Source organism: Capricornis sumatraensis, chromosome 7, assembly GCF_032405125.1.
Source record: "Capricornis sumatraensis isolate serow.1 chromosome 7, serow.2, whole genome shotgun sequence".
In the NCBI taxonomy this organism is placed as follows: domain Eukaryota; kingdom Metazoa; phylum Chordata; class Mammalia; order Artiodactyla; family Bovidae; genus Capricornis; species Capricornis sumatraensis.
The window spans coordinates 22,451,870-22,473,439 of NC_091075.1; the positions used below are offsets into that span (position 1 = coordinate 22,451,870).

Below are 21,570 nucleotides of genomic sequence, written 5' to 3' on the forward strand. Positions count from 1 at the left end.
AAAGTGAAGAGGAACTAAAAAGCCTCTTGATGAAAGTGAAAATAGAGAGTGAAACAGTTGGCTTAAAGCTCAACATTCAGAAAACGAAGATCATGGCATCTGGTCCCATCAGTTCATGGGAAATAGATGGGGAAACAGTGGAAACAGTGTCAGACTTGATTTTTTGGGGCTCCAAAATCACTGCAGATGGTGATTGCAGCCATGAAATTAAAAGACGCTTACTCCTTGGAAGGAAAGTTATAACATATTCAAAAGCAGAAACATTACTTTGCCAACAAAGGTCCTAGTCAAGGCTATGGTTTTTCCAGTGGTCATGTATGGATGTGAGAGTTGGACTATGAAGAAAGCTGAGCGCCTAAGAATTGATGCTTTTGAACTGTTGTGTTGGAGAAGACTCTTGAAAGTCCCTTGGACTGCAAGGAGATCCAACCAGTCCATTCTGAAGGAGATCAGCCCTGGGATTTCTTTGGAAGGCATGATGCTAAAGCTGAAACTCCAGTACTTTGGCCACCTCATGCGAAGAGTTGACTGATTGGAAAAGACTCTGATGCTGGGAGGGATTGAGGGCAGGAGGAGAAGGGGACGACAGGGGATGAGATGGCTGGATGGCATCACTGACTCGATGGATGTGAATCTGAGTGAACTCCGAGAGTTGGTGATGGACAGGGAGGCCTGGCGTGCTGCGATTTATGTGGTTGCAAAGAGTCGGAGGTGACTGAGCGACTGAACTGAAGTTATGTCAAGTCTTCATAAGGAGGCCTGATTATGTCTCACAGTGATGTTTTCATGTGCGTCCATGCATGTCTCCAACATTGGACAGGATATAGAGGGTGCTTGGGACAGAGCAGTTAGTCAATATTAAGTCACTATGGCTGGGTGGTCACTAGTGGTAAAGAACCTGCCTACCAATATAGGAGATATAAGAGACACAGGTTCGATCCTTGTCGGGAAGATCCCCTGGAGAAGGAAACGGGAATCCACTCCAATACTCTTGCCTGGAAAATCCCATGGACAGAGTAGCCTGGCGGGCTACAGTCCATGGGGTCGCAAAAAGTTGGACAGGACTGAAGTGACTGAACTGAACTGAAGTGACTTGGCACACACGCATGATAAACATGATAGTAAATGCTGTCTGGATGAGTGAGTAAAGGAGTGAATGCATGTATACATTAATAAGTGGCAGTGAGCTCCTCAAGGGTGGTGGGCCTTGAACCTCGATCTCGCTGCGGGTACCCTTGTGCAATCCTGCCAGTTTGCCAGGCGCTCTAATTTCTAGGAGCAGTCTCCACCGCCAGCGTGGCGGGGGCGGGGTTCCAAACCTCCGCCTGGGAGTGCCCACTCCGGGCGGTAGGGGGTGCCGGCGCGCGGCCGGGCGGGTCCCCCGGCACCACCCGCGCGAAGCCGGACCAGTGTCTACGCCATGCGCACGCTGCTGCCGCTGCTGCGCACCAGCTGGGCCTGGCCCGTGGGCGCCGCCGCCGCTGCCGCCGCCCGCCTGCCGCGGGGAGCGAGCGCAGGGCCCGGGCCGCGTCGGACCATGGCCCTGTACCGCACGGAGGAGCGCGGCCAGCCCCACTCTCCCGATTACCGCCTCTTTTTCAGTAAGTAGCTCGCGGGAGGCCCGCCGCGCGTCGCACCGGAGGTTGGGGATGAGAGCGTGGCCTCCATCCCTGCGTCCGGCGGGCACAGCGCGGTCCAGGCCACGTTCCCGCACGCGGGGGCCCGCGCCGAGCCGCGGGAGCTGCCTGCGAAGGGAGCCAAGCCCGCTGTGCAGAGACGCAGGGCGGCAGGCGGGGCCGCGCCGGGTCACCCTGAGCGGGAGCCGCCGTCACTTGCCTGGGCCCGCAGCCGTTAGCCCGGCCCCCGCCGCGTTCCGGATTCAACTGTGGTGAACCGAGTTCCCGGGTCAGCCCGCCCTCCGGGTGGGCGTAACAAGGCTTCTCCGGCTAGGGCCGCTGGCGATTGGAGAGGCAGGCGGGGCTTCGGCGATGCTTGGTCCAGCTGTTCTTCTTTTATGGGGCGGGGCTCTGATGAAGGCTCTCTCAGCAGCCTGAATTTATACTCGGGAGTTTGCACCTTGAATGTGATCCACGATCAAGGACCTCGTTTGTTCCAACGTAACTCCTTCTTCTCCCCAAATTGAGCAGATCCAGAGGGCGAAGCGACTAGGACCTTGACGTGGCCAGCTAAGATGGGAAAGACCCAGGTCTCCCTTAGTCTCATTTTCTTTTCTTTTCTTTTTTTTTTGTTTTTGCACCTGTATGTTTCACTGTGCAGGTTAGCTATGATGTGAAGCAGCGAGGTTGGCTGAGTTGCTGTCATCCCTCACTGATCTGAGAGCCCCAAGGGGAATAGTACCTTTTTTTTTTTTTTTGTAAAGTCGTCCTTGCCTTGCTGCTGCTGCTGCTAAGTCGCTTCAGTCGTGTCCGACTCTGTGCGACACCAGAGACGGCAGCCCATCAAGGTCCTCTGTCCCTGGGATTCTCCAGGCAAGAACACTGGAGTGGGTTGCCATTTCCTTCTCCAGTGCATGAAAGTGAAAAGTGAAAGTGAAGTCGCTCCGTCATGTCCGACTCCTAGCGATCCCATGGACTGCAGCCTACCAGGCTCCTCCGTCCATGGGATTTTCCAGGCAAGAGTACTGGAGTGGGGTGCCATTGCCTTCTCTGCGGCCTTGCCTTACCGCCCACCAATTAGGAATGCCAACTCTAGAGACTTTGGGTCTCAGCTCGAATCTGGATTCTTTAGCTCTTAACTCTGTGATCCTGGATGAGTTTCCAAACTTGCTGAGCCTTGGTTTTTCTCATATGTAAAATAGGGCTGTAAGAATTACATGGCATAGTGTATGCAAAGAGATTAGTCACAGCGTCTAGAATATGTTATGTTGTTAATACTTGTGATCATTTTTGATATCTGTAATTTACAAAATGTTTACACGTTTCCAACTTGAGCCTAGGGTGGAGGCGTATTTTATAGGAGAGAAGACTCAATTTGCATAGTTTTGTGGTTACTGTCTTTGGGTTGAAAGATGCCCTGGAGCAGGAAATGGCAACCCACTCCAGTGTTCTTACCTGGAGAATCCCATGGACAGAGGAGCCTGGTGAACTACAGTCTATGGAATTGCAAGGAGTCGGACACGACTGAGCAACTGAGCACATGCGCACACAGGCACGTGGTCATAAGGCAGCTGATACTAAAATTCCCGTTTTCTTTAAGCTTTTCTCCATATTCTTTTCCATCCTTATTTGGTCAAGGCTAATGAAGTAGAGTGGAGAAGGCAATGGCACCCCACTCCAGTACTCTCACCTGGAAAATCCCATGGGCGGAGGAGCCTGGTAGGCTGCAGTCCATGGGGTCGCACAGAGTTGGACAGGACTGAGCAACTTCACTTTCACTTTTCACTTTCATGCACTGGAGAAGGAAATGGCAACCCACTCCAGTGTTCTTGCCTGGAGAATCCCAGGGACAGAGGAGCCTGGTGGGCTGCCGTCTATGGGGTCGCACAAAGTTGGACAGGACTGAAGGGACTTAGCAGCAGCAGCAATGAAGTAGAGAGGAACCATTAACAGGAAGACCCAAATTTCTGATGGATTGTTGCAGAACGTTACAACATGATGGTTTGAGGAATAGCTTTCCATAGTAACAGTGTTACAGATTGGCAGATTTCAAAGTAGATAGAAGCTGTCTAACTCCTAAAATGGTGAAAGTATTTTAGATTTGTTATAAATACAGTAATAAATTATGAAGTGTGTGCTGGACCTGTTAGATGTGGCACTGAGAAAATTTTAGTTATGGGCCCAAGAGATTCATAATATCAATATAATTACTTAAGGAAAATATAAAAACACTGAAAAATATTTTATTTGAATGTTGGCTGAGAAAAAAACAGCCTTGAGGAAGGATCCTGGAGCATGCGGTGTAGCCTGCTGAGCACGGACTTTGGAATGGAGAGCCCTAAGCCCTGATTCTGGCTCTACAATAACTTGCTCTGTGCTGTTGGCAGGCGGTGGCATCATCTCCTACATGACCAGTGTCTGTAGCTGTGAAAGAAAGCAGTTGATCTCCCAGTGCTCTTCAAGGCCCTCCTTAGTGCTGGTATTCCCTGGAGGGGATGACTAAGAGATACTCCTAACATTATCTGTTAGGCATTTCTGAGGCTATATTGACCTCTTCCTGTGTGTGTTTCAGACTCATGACTTTTCTATAGCTGGAATGCCACAAATAAAATATATTTTATGTAAATATAAAATATTATATTTATATCTCATTCAGTTGAAATAACTGACAGAAAAGAAGAAAAACGATTTTACTGAGGTTGATGGGCAAAAATTAGAAGGAAGTAAAGTAGTTTGGAGGAGAGGCCAGGTGGTGAGATAGCCATCGAGGATTGTTGGGTTGAACAATTCCTCGATTAAACGCCAGATGGCGTCCTTGACCCAGGACAGTTTACAGTTTGCTGGAAGGGGTAGGACAAAGTGAAATGAAGTCCCTCCGGTGTTAGGGGGTATGCGGGAAACTGAGCAGTATACTCTTTATAAAGATAAATAAATTGGATATTTGTACTCTGGCAGTATCCATGAGCAGTGATATGGTGCAGTTCTCTCCCTTCAAAGAAGAGCATCAGTATACCACTTTTTTTGAAAAATGTTGTTTAGTATTGTTTAGCAGTGAAATCATTTCCCACATGTCCAAATATTTCCCAAGCCTCTGTAATACTAGTGAAGTTGGGAGGTAGGCTTTTCTGAATTTCATTTCTGTAAATGGTTCTCTTTACCACGATTCAGAAGGATTAGAAGAAATGATAGATGCAGTACTTGGTTTTTCCCTTTTAATTGGTGTTAAGCCTTGTAGGAATGGTATTGAAGTGAGACAAGGTGATGGGGAAGAGCATCCTGGTGGTAATCATGAGGCCTCTTGGCCCTGTAATTTACTTTTTGTGGGGTCTTGTGTGAGTAATTGAACCTCTCACTACTTCATTTTATTGAACCATGGAAAGAGGAGATAGGAAAAAGTCATTTTCCAAACTGCTTAGTTGAGCACAAGCATCCCATGGTGTGTTACTAGATTTTCTTTAAAGGAAGAGCTTCATGGTTTATTAAATTAGCAAACCACTTCCCATTTTATTATGTTGGGGAGTGACCGTGTGCATATTAAAGTTCTTGGAAATTTTTATGTAACGTAACTTGTCCCAAACTTTTGAATCCCAAAGCCCCTGTTTCTCAGAACATTTGTTGACATTTTAGTAACTGTGGAGTTTCATAGAATTCTATATGGGAAGCACTGAGTTCTAGATTAATAGTCAAAAGACTTGGGTTGTAGAGGGGCAGGATGGGGAGGGAGACAGGAGGGAGGTTCAAGGGGGAGGGGAAGTATGTATACCTATGGCCAGTTCATGTTGATTTATGGCAGAAATAATTTGTAATATTGTAAAATAATTATCTTCTAATTAAAATTTTTTTTAAAATGGAAAAGAAAAATAGGTTGTAGGCTTGGCTTGACTACCTTGGGCATCACTTGATTTCCTTTAGCTCAATTTCTCCATCTGTAAAGTGGGAATAGCACTGATGATTTTATAGAATTGCTGTGGCAGCTAAACGATACCATATTTGTAAAGATTATTAGTGTCTCATGCATGGTACATGGTTAATGTTTTTGTTTTTTTTCCTTGATTTTTATTTTTATTTATTTATTTTTTTTGAAGATTTTAGATATAAAATTTTTTTTAAAAATCTTTAATTCTTTCATGCATTCCCAAACATGAACCCCCCTCCCACCTCCCTCCCCATAACATCTCTCTGGGTCATCCCCATGCACCAGCCCCAAGCATGCTGTATCCTGCTTCAGACATAGACTGGCAATTCGATACTTACATGATAGTATACATGTCAGAATGCCATTCTCCCAAATCATCCCACCCTCTCCCTCTCCCTCTTAGTCCAAAAGTCCATTATACACATCTGTGTCTTTTTTGCTGTCTTGCATACAGGGTCGTCATTGCCATCTTTCTAAATTCCATATATATGTGTTAGTATACTGTATTGGTGTTTTTCTTTCTGGCTTACTTCACTCTGTATAATTGGCTCCAGTTTCATCCATCTCATCAGAACTGATTCAAATGAATTCTTTTTAATGGCTGAGTAATACTCCATTGTGTATATGTACCACAGCTTTCTTATCCACTCATCTGCTGATGGACATCTAGGTTGTTTCCATGTCCTGGCTATTATAAACAGTGCTGCGATGAACATTGGGGTACATGTGTCTCTTTCAATTCTGGTTTCCTCGGTGTGTATGCCCAGCAGTGGGATTGCTGGGTCATAAGGTAGTTCTATTTGCAATTTTTTAAGGAATCTCCACACTGTTCTCCATAGTAGCTGTACTAGTTTGCATTCCCACCAACAGTGTAGGAGGGTTCCCTTTTCTCCACACCCTCTCCAGCATTTATTGCTTGCAGATTTTTGGATTGCAGCCATTCTGACTGGTGTGAAGTGGTACCTCATTGTGGTCTTGATTTGCATTTCTCTAATAATGAGTGATGTTGAGCATCTTTTCATGTGTTTGTTAGCCATCCGTACGTCTTCTTTGGAGAAATGTCTATTTAGTTCTTTGGCCCATTTTTTGATTGGGTCGTTTATTTTTCTGGAATTGAGCTGCATAAGTTGCTTGTATATTTTTGAGATTAGTTGTTTGTCAGTTGCTTCATTTGCTATTATTTTCTCCCATTCAGAAGGCTGTCTTTTCACCTTGCTTATAGTTTCCTTTGTTGTGCAGAAGCTTTTAATTTTAATTAGATCCCATTTGTTTATTTTTGCTTTTATTTCCAGAATTCTGGGAGGTGGATCATAGAGGATCCTGCTGTGATTTATGTCTGAGAGTGTTTTGCCTATGTTCTCCTCTAGGAGTTTTATAGTTTCTGGTCTTACATTTAGATCTTTAATCCATTTTGAGTTTATTTTTGTGTGCGGTGTTAGAAAGTGATCTAGTTTCATTCTTTTGCAAATGGTTGACCAGTTTTCCCAGCACCACTTGTTAAAGAGATTGTCTTTACTCCATTGTATATTCTTGCCTCCTTTGTCAAAGATAAGGTGTCCATATGTGTGTGGATTTACCTCTGGGCTTTCTATTTTGTTCCATTGATCTATATGTCTGTCTTTGTGCCAGTACCATACTGTCTTGATGACTGTGGCTTTGTAGTAGAGCCTGAAGTCAGGCAAGTTGAGTCCTCCAGTTCCATTCTTCTTTCTCAAGATTGCTTTGGCAATTCGAGGTTTTTTGTATTTCCATACAAATCTTGAAATTATTTGTTCTAGTTCTGTGATGGTTAATGTTTAATATGTATTATTTATTTTTCCCTTTTGACTTTAAGACACTAGACCAAAATTCTTGTTAGATTTTATAAAGGATGAGAACGGTGGGATATGGATATAATTGGATACTTTGACTGTGTCCCAATTTATTAATTCCAAGTCTCAGGAGTTTTAATGGGTACTGATGACCTGCAGTCTTTTGAATTAGTTGTGAAATCATAATGAAGTAAGACTCGTTCGTATCGGACTAGAGACATAACATTGTATGCCAGTATTCATTTGGTAGTCTGCATGTGTTTCTTTCATTCATAACATATAATTCATTATTTAAATTTTTTTAAGTTTTCTGAAAGGATGAGGAGAAACTATGCTTTTCATAATTTGGATTTTTGTTACTGTGGGATAGGTGACTGGTTCACTTAGAGAAATAATTCCATAGATAATTCCAGTTGCTTTTATTTAGCATGAGAATGAATCATGCAATTTTTAAACAATAAATTTGTTTTATCATTTATAGTAAGCATATGTTTATGTTGAAACTATTATATGTTTCCTTTAAGTACATCATTTGAATAGTAGGAGGAATCTGCCATTGAATGTACCACACATCTGGACTTAATAAAATTTACAGTGAGTACTACACAAAAGGTGTGTTTTGAGCCTTAAATATATGAGTTCTTATAACCTTTTTTCTTTTTAATTTTGCCTATATCATAGAACTTGAATTAACATAATAGAACATAATGGTTATTTTGTGGATAGAGAAATATTAACTGTATTTATTTGGTTTTTGTCATTGCAACAGCTTCCAGTAAGAATGTCTATAAATGGTTTTAGTAATCATATGTGATAGTATGTTGGTACTTGGCCTACATGTAGCTATTTGATGTATATGATACATATAATCAGATACAGGCTTTGCAGTCCATTTGATTTTCTCACTTGGTGATCTAAGTGAACTTTCATTCTGAAACAACTTGCTATTCTAAGAGAAAAACATGTAGATAACTTACAAAATGATAGAATGAAATCTTATTTCAGTCCAGCTGAAGGTAAAATTTTGACATTGTTTGGCAACATCTAATATATTTCCAGTAGTTATGTATGGATGTGAGAGTCGGACTGTGAAGAAAGCTGAGCGCCGAAGAATTGATGCTTTTGTACTGTGGTGTTGGAGAAGACTCTCGAGAGTCCCTTGGACTGAAAGGAGATCCAGCCAGCCCATCCTAAAGGAGATCAGTTCTGAGTGTTCATTGGAAGGACTGATGTTGAAGCTGAAACTCCAGTACTTTGGCCACCTGATGCAAAGAGTTGACTCATTGGAAAATACCCTGATGCTGGGAAGGATTGGGGGCAGGAGGAGAAGGGGACGACAGAGCTTGAGATGGTCGGCATCACCGACTCAATGGACATGTGTCTGAGTGACCTCCAGGAGTTGGTGATGGACAGGAAGGCCTGGTGTGCTGCGATTCATGGGGTCACAAAGAGTCAGACACAACTGAGCTACTGAACTGAACTGAACTGAACATATGTTGATGGGCCTGATAGAATTTGTTAGCTAATGCCTAGTAGGTATGTAGTCTGATTTTTGACAAAGTGAAATACCACAGTAAGGTGGTGGGGGTAACTCCCGTTTGTTTTTCTCTCTCCTCATAAATATCCAAAAGTGATAGTAGGTGCATAAAAAAAGATAACCCTGAAACAACAGATAAGAAGGAGCCATTAGAGCTGGTGATTTCAGAATATTTATAAAGGGAGAAAAAGCACATGGAGGTGTGGTTATTGGTGAAGAGGCCCAGAGGAAGTCCCGACTTAAGTCTGTGTGCTGAGGGTCTGTAGTTCAGAGGAAGCTGAGCTGCTTTGCAGAACCTCAGGGTCTGAGGACATGTTGATATATGGGAGAGAGGGTGAGAGAGAGAGAGACGTGAAGCTTGACACAGGAGGAGCCGTTTAAGTTGTATTATGGAGTGGCAGGCACATGGGTGTTTCCTGTGCATGCCTGGGGCTTAGGCCATGGACTGGTTCCTTCCCCAGAAGCTGAAGGACGTGTTTGGAGATTGGCAGGACAGCCTGATGGTGTTGCTGTCCCTCTGACTCAGGGATGTGCCATTGTCACAGCTGGCTTCTTAAGCACGCGTCTTCGCAGGAAGCTGGCCGTTTGCCCAGCCTCTCCCACACACCCCAGCCTTTCCTAGTCTTTTATTCTTAACTATAGACCAGCTTGTCAGGGGTCACCTTCAGACAGGTTTTCCTCACTGCTGCTGTTATCTACCAAACTGCTTTGTCGAAAGGTGACCTTCATGTGGCAAATTTAATAATCAACTGAAAATTCTCCTCCCAGGTGAATTCTCCACAGTATTTTCACAGTCTAACCCTCTTTCTGCCTTGAAAATTTTTTTTTCCCTCCTGGGACAACACTTTCTTTTATCTTCTTTCGATAGCTTCTCCATCAGCAGCTCCCTTTGCTGGACTCTCTGATCGGAACTCTAACCTTTGAAATGGCCCAGGACTCAGTACTTTGCACATGTATCTATCTTTTCTCTCTCTAGGGCAGGGGTTGGCAAGCCCTTTCTGAAAAGGGCCAAATAGTAAATAGTTTAGGTTTTGCAAGACCGGTGGTCCCTCACAAACTACTTAACTCTGTGTTGTGGGGCAAAAGCAACCAGCGAGTAAAGGTATGGGTATGGCTATGTTCCAGCCAAAGGCTGTTTATAGAAGTAAGGACAGCCCTTGTGCTGGATTTGGCCTGTGGGCCAGAGTTTCTGTTGGCTGCTTTTGCTGTAGATGACCCCTGCCTCCCAGATTTGTAATGTTAGCCCTAGTCTCTTCCTGAGCTCAAGATTTACGCATGCGGTAAATGTACTGTGTATTTCCACTGAAATGTCCGAGAAGTTAACCTAAAGTTAATGTGTAGAAAACAGAACTCCCTGTCCCCCACCCCTACCCAGCTATTTCTGCCTTCACACCTATGACCAGTAACTTGGGAAACATTGTTTTGGCCACTCTTACCCTATATCTAGTTACTAGTCTGTCCCTTCAGTCCAGCTTTTGAAATGTATCCAGAAGACAGTTAGCTGTCTCCGCTCCCACCCGTGCTCCTGTATCCACGTCACCAACATCTTTCACTTGACTGATTGCAGGGGCCCCCTGGTTCTTCACCCTGCTCCACCACTGTCTCCTGAAGCCTGCTTTCCACCAGAAGTCATGGGATGTAAGTCTGAGCATGCCAGCTTCTGCTCTTACTGTTGCAAGGTCCCGTGTGACCGGATCCTGGGCTTCGTCACTGAAGGCTTTGCTTGCCTCTCTTCCTTCTGGTCATCGTGCTCCAGCCATCTTGGCCTCCTGGTCTCTCCAGCTGCCCTGCGTTTTCTCGCTTCCGCACCTCTGCGCTTGCTCCGCATATGCAGTGTTCCTCCTTAGACGTCTGCTTGAACCTCTTCCTCGCTTCATTCCGCTGCCCTGGCATTTCCATATAAAATATTATCTCCTTCCGCTATTCTTTTCTTGCCCTATACCTGATCAAGTTAAAAGTATATTCATTGCTTCTATGCACCAACCCCTGACCACAATACAAATTCCACAAAAGCAAGGAATTTGTATATCTAGTACCTAAAACAGTGCTTAGTATACTGTATGTGTTCAGTAAGTATTTACTGAATGAATGATTTTAAGAAAACCTTATACACTACATGGGAAAAAAGAAAGGAGAACCAGAATTTTTCAGAGTCACACAGGTATCCACTGAGATTTCAGAAGCGATTGCACCCATTAAGAAGGAAGAGGAGGCTATGAAGAAAAGGCAGTCAAAGAACAAGAGCTTTTGAAGATTAAAATCTGATTAAGACACAAAAGTCCATAGAAGGGGTAGTGGGTAAATTGGTGTTCTGCTATTTTAAGCCATCAAGAGTGTGATAATTTGTTACAGCAGTCCTAGAAAGCTGATACAGAGAAGTTAGAACATAAGGTAAAGAAATCTACCAGAAAGTAGAACAAATGTCAAAGAGACAGCAGGAAGAAAAAAAAAAAAAGGTAGAAGAGACATAGAGATTTACTCTAGGAAGTCTTAAGATTTGGATACTATGAGTTCCAGAAGGAAACGACAGACAAAATGAAGAATTTTCAAAGGAATAGTGAAAGAGATCTAAGAATTTAAGTACCCAAGTGCTCTGAGTCCCTGACTCTTTACTGTGAAAACTCAGAAAACAGAGGCTTTTATAAAGACCCTGAGAGTCCCTGGGGTTGGGAGGCGGGGAAGTGGGGAGAACAGGCCACGTGCAGAGCACCGAGAACAAACTGGTACCTGACTACGAGCAGCCCTGAAAACCCAGACTGGAGTAACGCTTCCAAAATTCTGAGATCGTTTTCCTTCTAGAATTTACCCTGGCAACCATTAATCCGGGGTGTAGGCTGAATCAAGACATTTCAGGCATTTACGGACTTTGGAGAGTTACCTCCCATGCCTCCTTTCTTACACTACACAAGTTAGGAATGTGCTCTTGCAAAAACAGGTAAAACAAACAAAGCTGAAGGCATGGAATCCAGAAAACAGATCTAAGCTGGAAACCAACAAAGCAGAGTCTCAAGGTGCCAAAAAAGCATCCAATCCAGATTGTAGCAGAAAGTATGATTTCCAAAGGGAGCTATTTGGTTAGAGAATTCCATCGTTTCTGTGGAAGCTGTGAGACATTTGAATAATTGATAGGTATGATTATGACTGACTAAGGAAGGAAGAAAATTAGAAACACAACTCAAAATAGAAGTTGAACAGAAAAGGAAATTATCTGTAAGATTCTGCTTGACCAAAAATCAACATCTAGCAATGCTTCTTAAACTTGCCTGACTCGCATGCTTACTAATAATTTAAATACCCAGATTTCTCTCCTTATGATTCTGATTAACTAGGTTATGAGATCTGCTTAACAAGCAATCGAGGCTTTTCTGATCTTTAGGAAATACACTAACAGGAAAAGCATGGAAAACTCAATAGGATTATAGAACATTTTATCAGCTTTGAAGTGAAAAAATGTAAGTGCAGAAGATAAAAAATTAGGAAAAAGAATGAAGAAAGGGAAAAAGCCTGTTAGTTGAGTCGAGAAATACTGTTTATGTCTTGATGAAGCAAGGAGTAAAGCTGTAAAGTATTGGCCAATAGAGAATTTAAAGGGATTAGATTGCAGTCAGATGAACTAATCTTACCTTTTAGAGCTGAAATCTGTAGATAATATTCTAATATTATAAATTAAAAACTATATGAATATATTGCAGTATTTGAAAAAGTAAATTGGCAACAACTTGGTTATAATTCTAAAGAAACAACCAGTCTGAGCTGTAGATAATGAAGTTCTAACCTAAGATTCAGTTCAATTCAGTCACTCAGTCGTGTCCGACTTTTTGCGACCCCATGAATCGCAGCATGCCAGGCCTCCCTGCCCATCACCAACTCCCGGAGTTCACTCAGACTCACGTCCATTGAGTCAGTGATGCCATCCAGCCATCTCATCCTCTGTCGTCCCCTTCTCCTCCTGCCCCCAAGATTATCACTGCTTTATTCTCAGGCTCTAAGAAAGGGCTGTTTCTGATGTGTGCTTCAGTTCTGTCTTTAAAAGGTGGCATATGCTGCCACAGTGCTTGCTGCTTGTACCAAGTCTGTCCATGGCTCATAGGTGTAGTATGGATTACCCCATTCATTTTAGACAGGATCAGAGAGAAGGCAATGGCACCCCACTCCAGTACTCTTGCCTGGAAAATCCCATGGGTGGAGGAGTCTGGTAGGCTGCAGTCCATGGGGTCACTAGGAGTCGGACACGACTGAAGTGACTTAGCATGCATGCATTCATTGAAGGAGGAAATGGCAACCCACTCCAGTGTTCTTGCCTGGAGAATCCCAGGGACGGGGGAGCCTGGTGGGCTGCCATCTATGGGGTCGCACAGAGTCGGACATGACTGAAGTGACAGCAGCAGCAGCAGGATAGATAGCACAGGTTTCTCTATCTAGAAGTGGAGTGGTCCTATGAAATTATCCATCAGCTGAAATGTTTTAAAGAAGCAATACCTTAGGAGACCTCTTGCTAACGAATGCACAAGATAAATGGAGAGAAAGCACAGGGGCTCACGGACCTAGTTCAGAGCTCTGGCAACTTGCTGCTGGGATGCTGAGTGTAGTTCCCAGGGAAGAAGCTTGCCTGGCCACAGTCTCACTGCTCAGGGCTGCTTGATGCCTCCATTAACAGCTGCTGAAAACACACTGAATGCTAGTTTCATTTCTTTTTTTTTTTTGTAAAAGTTAAAATCCTCTTTGGATTTTTGTTGTTGTTGTTAGCAAAAACAGGCACTAATATAGGTCTTTTATAAAAGTGAAATGGCTTAAACCAAACTTTTGAAAAACAGGGGATACCAGAACCTATCTTTAAACCCACTTTAGAGAATCTTAATGCATTTAAGAATCTTAATGCATTTAATGTTGCTTAGAACTCAACATTCAGAAAACTAAGATCATGGCCTCCGGTTGCATCACTTCATGGCAAAGAGATGGGGGAAAATGGAAACAGTGAGAGACTTTATTTTCTTGGGCTCCAGAGTCACTGCAGATGGTGACTGCAGCCATGAAATTAAGATGCTTGCTCCTTGGAAGAAAAGCAATGGCCAACCTAGACAGCATATTAAAAAGCAGAGGCATTAGTTTGCCAACAAAGGTCCATTTAGTCAAAGCTACTGGTTTTTCCAGTAGTCATGTATGGATGTGAGAGTTGGACTTTAAAGAAAGCTGAGTGCAGAAGAATTGATGCTTTTGAATTTGGTGTTGGAGAAGACTCTTGAAGAGTCCCTTGGACTGCAAGGAGATCCAACCAGTCTATCCTAAAGGAAATCAGTCCTCAATGTTCATTGGAAGGGCTGATGCTGAAGCTGAAACTCTAGTACTTTGGCCACCTGATGCGAAGAACTGACTTGTTTGAAAAGACCTTGATGATTGAAAGATTGAAGGCGGGAGGAGAAGGGGACAACAGAGGATGAAATGATTGGATGGCATCACTGACTCAACGGACATGAGTTTGAGTAGACTCCGGGAGTTGGTGATTGACGGGGAAGCCTGGCGTTCTGCAGTCCATGGCGTCACAAGAGTTGGACACGACTGAGCGACTGAACTGAACTGAATGCGTTTAAGTGAAGCCTAGTATCATACTTATAGTACTGCTTCTAGAACACTTCGATGGATTCTTATCCTTTCTTTGTATGTTAGGTCAGTGATTAGCTCTCTGATTGTGCCAAGAGGACTTCTTTGTCTTTCAGTTTATAGGATGATGCTGATCCTGATAGCGTGTAGTGCGCACTAACTTAGCTGTAGGCATTGCTCACATTTTGGCACTTTTGTATTATGACATCTAGTACATTGCCTTTTGCATACTGAATTGTATATTACTTAATTAAAGGAAATTGAGAAAATGAAGTGTCAGAGAAATCGAGTGACTTTATCAAACTCAGCAACTACAAGGCAGACTCTTGCCCTCTGTATTCATTGCTCCTGTACAAATTTATTAGTATTATGCCCATCAAAGCATTATAATTATCAGAGATCTAAGGCCCTATTTTATTTTCCCAGGCGTTTTTCTTTTTTTTTTTTCTTTATTACTATATTTTTATTTAAACTATTTCATGACCCAAATGGCTCCTAGTAGGTTTGGTTATCTAAGTCAAACCATTCATTTACTTTTATATTCTTTTTGCCTTCCAGAATGGCAATTAGAATATTATTTTAATGTATGTATTGGCACTGCCTTAGTGTTTGAATATATTTAGACCCCAGTTTGAAGTGACAGATGTCAAAGAACACTTCTCACAGATCTTTAGCTTTTAGTGATCACAGTCTAGTCCTATTTTCCCTCATACTTGAGTAGCACATGCTTCTCTTATATCTTAATATTTGTTGAGACTTGTCCCCAGTTAACAAGAGCTTTAGGGAAACTTCACACCAAGTCAGTGTGCTAGAGGTATCGTTTAGTCTTAATTCCAGGTAGCCCAGCTATTCTGTCGAGTTTCCTATGCTTCATTAAGTTTAATAACAAACTTTCCTGGTTTGTAGGACTTCCTGAATTCTTAGAGCTGTGGTGGTTGTTAATTTCCATCAGAGATAGGTTGCAAATGTAGCAACCTAGTAATATGCTAATCTTTCTTTTGTTCAGAATTCTACCTTATCTTTATGACTTAGTAGAGAAAAGAACCGCAGATGGGTGATTGTTATTTGCAGTAAGTGCTCCTATTTATACCTTAAAATGTACTGGAGTTTTCTAAACTGCCTTCTTTTTTGTGTGAACAATTCTGAGCTTTAGTAGAGATACAGACTCTTTTAAACAGCATCACAGTGATGGTGCAGAACAGTCTGTCACTCCCCCAGATTTTCTCCCCGCTCCTCTTTTAAGTCAATTCCACCCTCTCCCCTCAACCTCTGGCAACCTCTGGTCTGGTTTTTATCCCTATAGTTTTGCCTTTTCCAGAATGTTATCTTAGTGAAGTTGTTTGAATCTAGCTTCTTTCACTTAGCATAATTGCATTATAGATTTTTTTCGTTTTCTTTTGTGTATCAATAGTTCATTTTTTATTATGGACTAATGGCTGCTGCTGCTGCTGGACTATTGAGTAAAATGCCATTGTGTGGGTTTAGTAGTTTGTTTATCCATTTACCAGTTGGATATTTGAGTTGTCTCCAGTTTTTGTGATTATTGAGTAAAGCCACTATAAACATACACTGAGAAGTTTTTGTTTGAGCATAAGTTTTCATTTTTCCTAGTTAAGTACTTAATAGTAGAATTTCTGGATCATACGTTTATAAGAAGCTGTCAAACTGTTTTCCAAAGTTGCTGTACTGTGTTCAATTCCCCACCACTACATTTTATTTTAATAGAAAATATGTAAATGGGACCCGCTTAAGTACCTTTGTTATTTATAGAAAAGTAAATAATCTTGCAGCAAACTGATAATCTTGTTTTCTGTTCTTTTTAAAAAAAATTTTTATTGAAGGATAATTGCTTTATAGAATTTTGTTGTTTTCTGTCAAACCTCAACATGAGTCAGCCATAGGTATTGTTTTCTGTTCTTTGTGTTGCTCATAGATGTCTTTAAAATCAGGCAGAGAATTTGAAATTTGAAGTGGTATGTGAAAGAGAAGGTTTTTTTTTAAGGTGTATCCTTTTTAACTGATGGAAAAGAGCTTTATAGATCTTCAGTTCGGTTCAGGGAGAGTTTCATATCCTTTGCCACTTGTGTGCTTTTTCTTATCTTTATCATAGTTTGTGCTTCGGGTCATACATAAGTCACTTTGTTGCTGGGGTGGGAAAGGGTAAATTATATTAGTAGCTTGTACAGAAAAATGAAGTAGTAATAGAGATATTTGCTCAGCACGTATTAACTGAATGCCTGCTAAGTGCTGGGAACTTTTCTGGGTTCTGAGGATCCAGTAGAGAGCCTAATAGAACAAACAGAAACAACAACAAAAGGTCTTCTTTCTTCAGAAACTGTAGTGATAAGTGGTAAGGAAAACCCACAGAGCGTGAGAAGCGGAAATAAAATTTTGGTGGAGTGTAGGCCATTGTTAAGTTATATATTTCTAATTTTATTGGGCTGAAGCCATTGTTTGTATTTGTTCATTTGTTTAAATAAACTTTATTTTGGAATAATTTTAGATTGGACAAGGTTGCAGCAATTGTACAGAATTTCAGTGTATCTTACCATGTTCCCTAACATTAACATCTTTCATTACCACTGTGCATTTGTCAAAGCTAAGAAACCGACATTGATACATACTATTAACTAATTCCACATTTTATTTGGGTGTCACTGGTTTTTCCACTAATGTCATTTTTCTGTCCCAAGATCCAATTCAGGGTACCACATTCCTCTTAGACATTGTATTTCCTTAGTTTCCTCTGATCTGACAACTTCTCAGTCATTCCTTTTGTAAGTTTCTTTCTTGATGACCTTGAGACTTCTGAAGAGTATTGGTTAGGTATTTTGTAGAATGTCCCTCAGTTTGGGTGTGTTCAATATCTTTTTCGTGATGAGACTGGAATTATGGGTTTGCGGGAAGAACATGGCAGAAGTGAAGTACCTTTATCTCGGCGTATCAGGGGATCCATGCTATGAACACGACTTGTCCGTTGGTGGTATTAATCTTGATTGCTTGGTTAAGGATACTGATTGTCCAGTTTCTCCACGGAAGTGTTTTTCCCCTTCCACACTCTGTTCTTTGGAAGCAAGTCACTAAGTCTAGTCCACACTTGGGGAATAGGGTAAGCTTTATTTTTTGTGGGGGGAAAACGTCTACATATATTGTTTAGGATTTTTCTGAAGGAAAATTAGTCTCTTCTGTCATTTTTATTTATTTATACAATCATTTATTTGTATTACTGTGGATCATGTATATTTATTGTATACTTTGGATTATAATGCATTACAGGCATACCTCATTTGGTTGTACTTTGAAGATACTGAACGTTTTACAGATAGTTTTGTGGCAGACTCTGTCGTGCAAGGCTGTTAGTGCCAGTTTCACAGAAGCCTTTACTCACTTGGTGTCTCTGTGTCACATTTTGATAGTTCTCGAAATATTTAAAACTTCCGTTATGATAATATTTGCTGTGGTGATATGTGATTATGATCTTTGGCATTACCAGTATGATTCATTGAAGACTCAGGTGATGGTTAGCTATTTTTTTTTTTTTAGCAATAAAGTATTTTTTAAAATGTATAAATTGCATTTTTAGATATAATGCTATTGCACACTTAATAGACTAAATGTAGTGTAAACATAACTTTTATCTACATTAGGAAACCGAAAATTTGTGTGACTTTCCTTACTGTGATATTCGCCTTACAAACAGTGGTCTGGAACCAAGCCCGCTGTGTCTCCAAGGCATGCCCGTAACCATTATTTACCTTGTTGCTCAACTTGCTCCAGCTTTGGCCTTTGGGAGCTCTTTCAGGTCGGCTCCTTTCCCCTTTGACGTGCCTGTGAGTGAGTGATCGTCGCTCAGTTGTGTCTGACTCTTTGCAACCCCATGGACTGTAGCCTGCCAGGCTCCTTTGCCCATGGAATTCTCCAGACAAGAATACTGGAGCGGGTTGCCATTTCCTTCTCCATCGACATACCCATAACTTATTTTTTTTTTTTGGAGCACTTGGTCACTTTCTGGTACTCCAGGATATTCCAAGCTCATCTTGTATTTTCTTTGCCCCAGGTGTAGAATAAGCTCCTTCTTCAAGAAACCCTAGTTCTTTTCACTGGAGAATGGTATTTAGAAACCAAGATTTGGGTGTTCTGTATACTCATTGCTACTGGAGTGTTAGCCAGTCCTCACTTTATTTATTAAAATATTTTTAAAGTCTAAATCTGAAAATTATACCAAAGAAGTAGCAGGCCAGAAGTAGTGCACACCTTGACTTTGGAAATTACAAAGTGAAAATTTCCTATGGCTATATTAAGCCCAGCTTTTGGAAACACACATTCCAATAAAAGTATACATTCATATTTTATTTAAATAATATATACTTTTAAAGATATTTTACATATATATTTCAGTACACAATGAGGATAAAATAGTTTCGGTTATTCAAGTTTGTTTTTGTTTTAAGCTTACCTTAATGTTAGCATCCTTATCACTGAGTGAAACAAATGACTTGTTTCTTTTATTTTGGTAGGACTTTTAATCCTTTGTTTCATGTGGGTTGTCGGTAGAAATGAGGAATTATGTTGTTAGGTTTCTCTTGGGAAAATTGACATCAGTTTTAACCCAGTTCACCTATTCATGAGCCTCTTTTCGAAAGTAAGATTTTTTTCATATTTGGAGTTTTAGTCTAATTTAGACTTTTTACTTTGGAAATTTAAGCCACAGGGGTAAGTGAATGGTTTCAACAGCCCAGATATAGTTGATTTGGTGTGTACAGCAGTCCCCCTTATTTGTGGTTTTGCTTTTCATGATTAAGTGTTAAATTATGTGCCACTGTGCTCTGAGTAGCATGATGAAGTCTGCTGCTGTCCTGCTTTGTCCCTCTGCTGGGCATGAGTCATTCCTTTGTTCATCCTTAGTAGGTAGATGTCTTGGTTGTCAGACCAACTGCCCAGACAGAGCTTGTGTTCAGGTAACCCTTATTTTACTTAATAATGGTTCCAAAGCGTTATGATGCTGGCAATTTGAATATTCTCCTCCTGTGCCTAACTTGTAAATTAAACTTTATCATATGTAGATGTGTATAGAAAAACAAAACAAAACCTGTGTGAGGTTTGCTACTATCAACATTTTCAGGCATCCACTGGGGTCTTGGAAGGCATCCCCCAAAGATAAGGGAGGGCTATCATTTTTCTCTTTGGTCATCAAACGAGCAAGTTTTAAAAGCTGAATTAAACCTTAAATTGGGAGTTAAAGTTAATTTTGAAAAAACGTTAACAGCTTGTTCAAAATTTAAAAGTGGGTAAGAGTATAATTGCTCTAAAGAATAAGCTAGTTCATTGCTTTAATTCTGTGTTTTTGTTTGTTTTCCTTTGCAGAGAATGTAGCTGGTCACTACATTTCCCCCTTTCATGATATTCCTCTGAAGGTGGACTCTGAAGAGGTATTGTTTTAACTTGTTTGGGGCATGAAAATATATACTTCTAGTATCACTATAAGATGCTTTTTGGAAGCATTTCAAAAAGAAAGGTTTTGGTTGGCGGTAGAGAAGGGCAGAGGACAATTAGCATCAGTTATCTTTGTAACAGGATTATAAGCCCTCTTCATGAATTAGAATTTGGATAAGAAGGGGTTTCTTCCAGGAGGACTTGGGAAGAAAGAAGTGTTAGTAGTCTATGAGGCTTAGAATTTGGTAGCAAATAAAAATTTAAGGTTAAGAATTTGGAAGGTTAACAAGAGGCTTATTTTTAATAAGAATAGTAGTGGTATTAGTAATAATAAGATAGTAACATTTGCAGATTATCTTCTGTTTGCTAGCCACCATGTCAATATATGCCATTTTATTTAATCCTTATAAATTGCTATTATCATCTCCAAGGACACTGGAGCTGAAGCGTCCTCGACTTGGACACTTTGTCTAAGGTCACATAGCTGGTGAGTGGCAGAACAAGGATTTGATTTAGCATTTCAGATCACAGAGTTCATGCTCTTTAACCACTCTACGAGATCAATGCTAGAAAGATACAGTTGGAAAAATGGCAGTCTTTGAATAGCTATTCTTTTAGAACCTAGAATTACATGAGAGGTGGGAGAGTAGAAGGGATGTAAGTCACGTTGGAGGGAAATCTGCTGAAGATGGAACTAAGAGGAGCTCAGAATTTGGAGCATTCCTAGGGCTCTCCTGACTAATTGGCGAGATGGCATCATTGGTAGTGGACGTTAGTAGTCACCGCAACCTTGGCAGTTCTTTCAGTAAGATCCGAGTAGTTAACTGGCTTATTTCACTGCCACGTTTTTCAGTGACCAGAACTACATTCCAGGATGAGATTCCGTGGGGCTGGTTAGTGCGGTTGGGTTTTCCAGAACCGTGGTGGGATCAGTGTGGCGTAGAGGCCAGGGAAAAAGTGGGAAGCTGCTGCAGCTGCGAGTCTGGTTTGACCTTTCCAGGGTTACCTCAGGGACCGACTCTCAGGTGTCACATAAGGTTATGGCACATGGGAATAGGATGTGTGCTGCCTCCCAGGTCTTCACAGGCTTGGACTGTCCGTAACAATGATAATGGGGGGCAGTGAGAGCCGAGAGTTACCGAGTGCCCCTCGTGCTTAGCCAGGCACTGAGCTCAGAGTTTGGCTTGCATTATTTCAGTATGTCCAGGGCTACTGCTCCCGTTTTTATTTTGCTGATGAGGTGAAGTGCCTTGCCCATGGCCACAAACCTAGTCTGTTGGGGAGATGAGATTTGAACATAGATGCTGTAACGCCACAGACTGTAATTTTTTTTTTTTTAGCATTTCTTCAGGTTTTATTTTAAATAATAGCAGGTGTAAAGTCAAGAAGACAATAGGCAATGGTGACTTGATCCAGTAAGCAAAAGGAAAGGTATTTTATTCTAAACAATTATTTACAAACACATTTAAAACTATAGTCATTTCCTATAATGTCTATAAAATTTTCCATAAATAATTATCCCAGAGACATCCAAGGAGGAGGACGTTCAGCAGCATCCTCTACAAAGTCTGTATCTTAGCTGCTCTTGTGTAACCCTTCTATCTCACTACTTCTGAGTAATATTCAGCTACAGGACAAGGAGTCATGTAATCTGGAGAG

The 21,570-nt window shown here is 41.5% G+C and overlaps 1 protein-coding gene across 2 annotated transcripts in view; it reads left to right on the top strand.

Moving 5' to 3' along the window:
* The first annotated feature begins 1,420 nt into the window (after positions 1–1,420).
* PPA2 (inorganic pyrophosphatase 2) overlaps positions 1,421–21,570 on the top strand; it is a 98,691-nt gene continuing 78,541 nt past the window's right edge. The window contains exons 1-2 of one of the 2 annotated variants that reach the window (XM_068975178.1): positions 1,421–1,601; positions 19,843–19,907. In XM_068975178.1, coding sequence (XP_068831279.1) covers positions 1,421–1,601; positions 19,843–19,907 — 246 coding nt within the window. The remainder of the gene's footprint in view (positions 1,602–19,842; positions 19,908–21,570) is intronic. The other variant, XM_068975179.1, reaches the window with a different exon arrangement.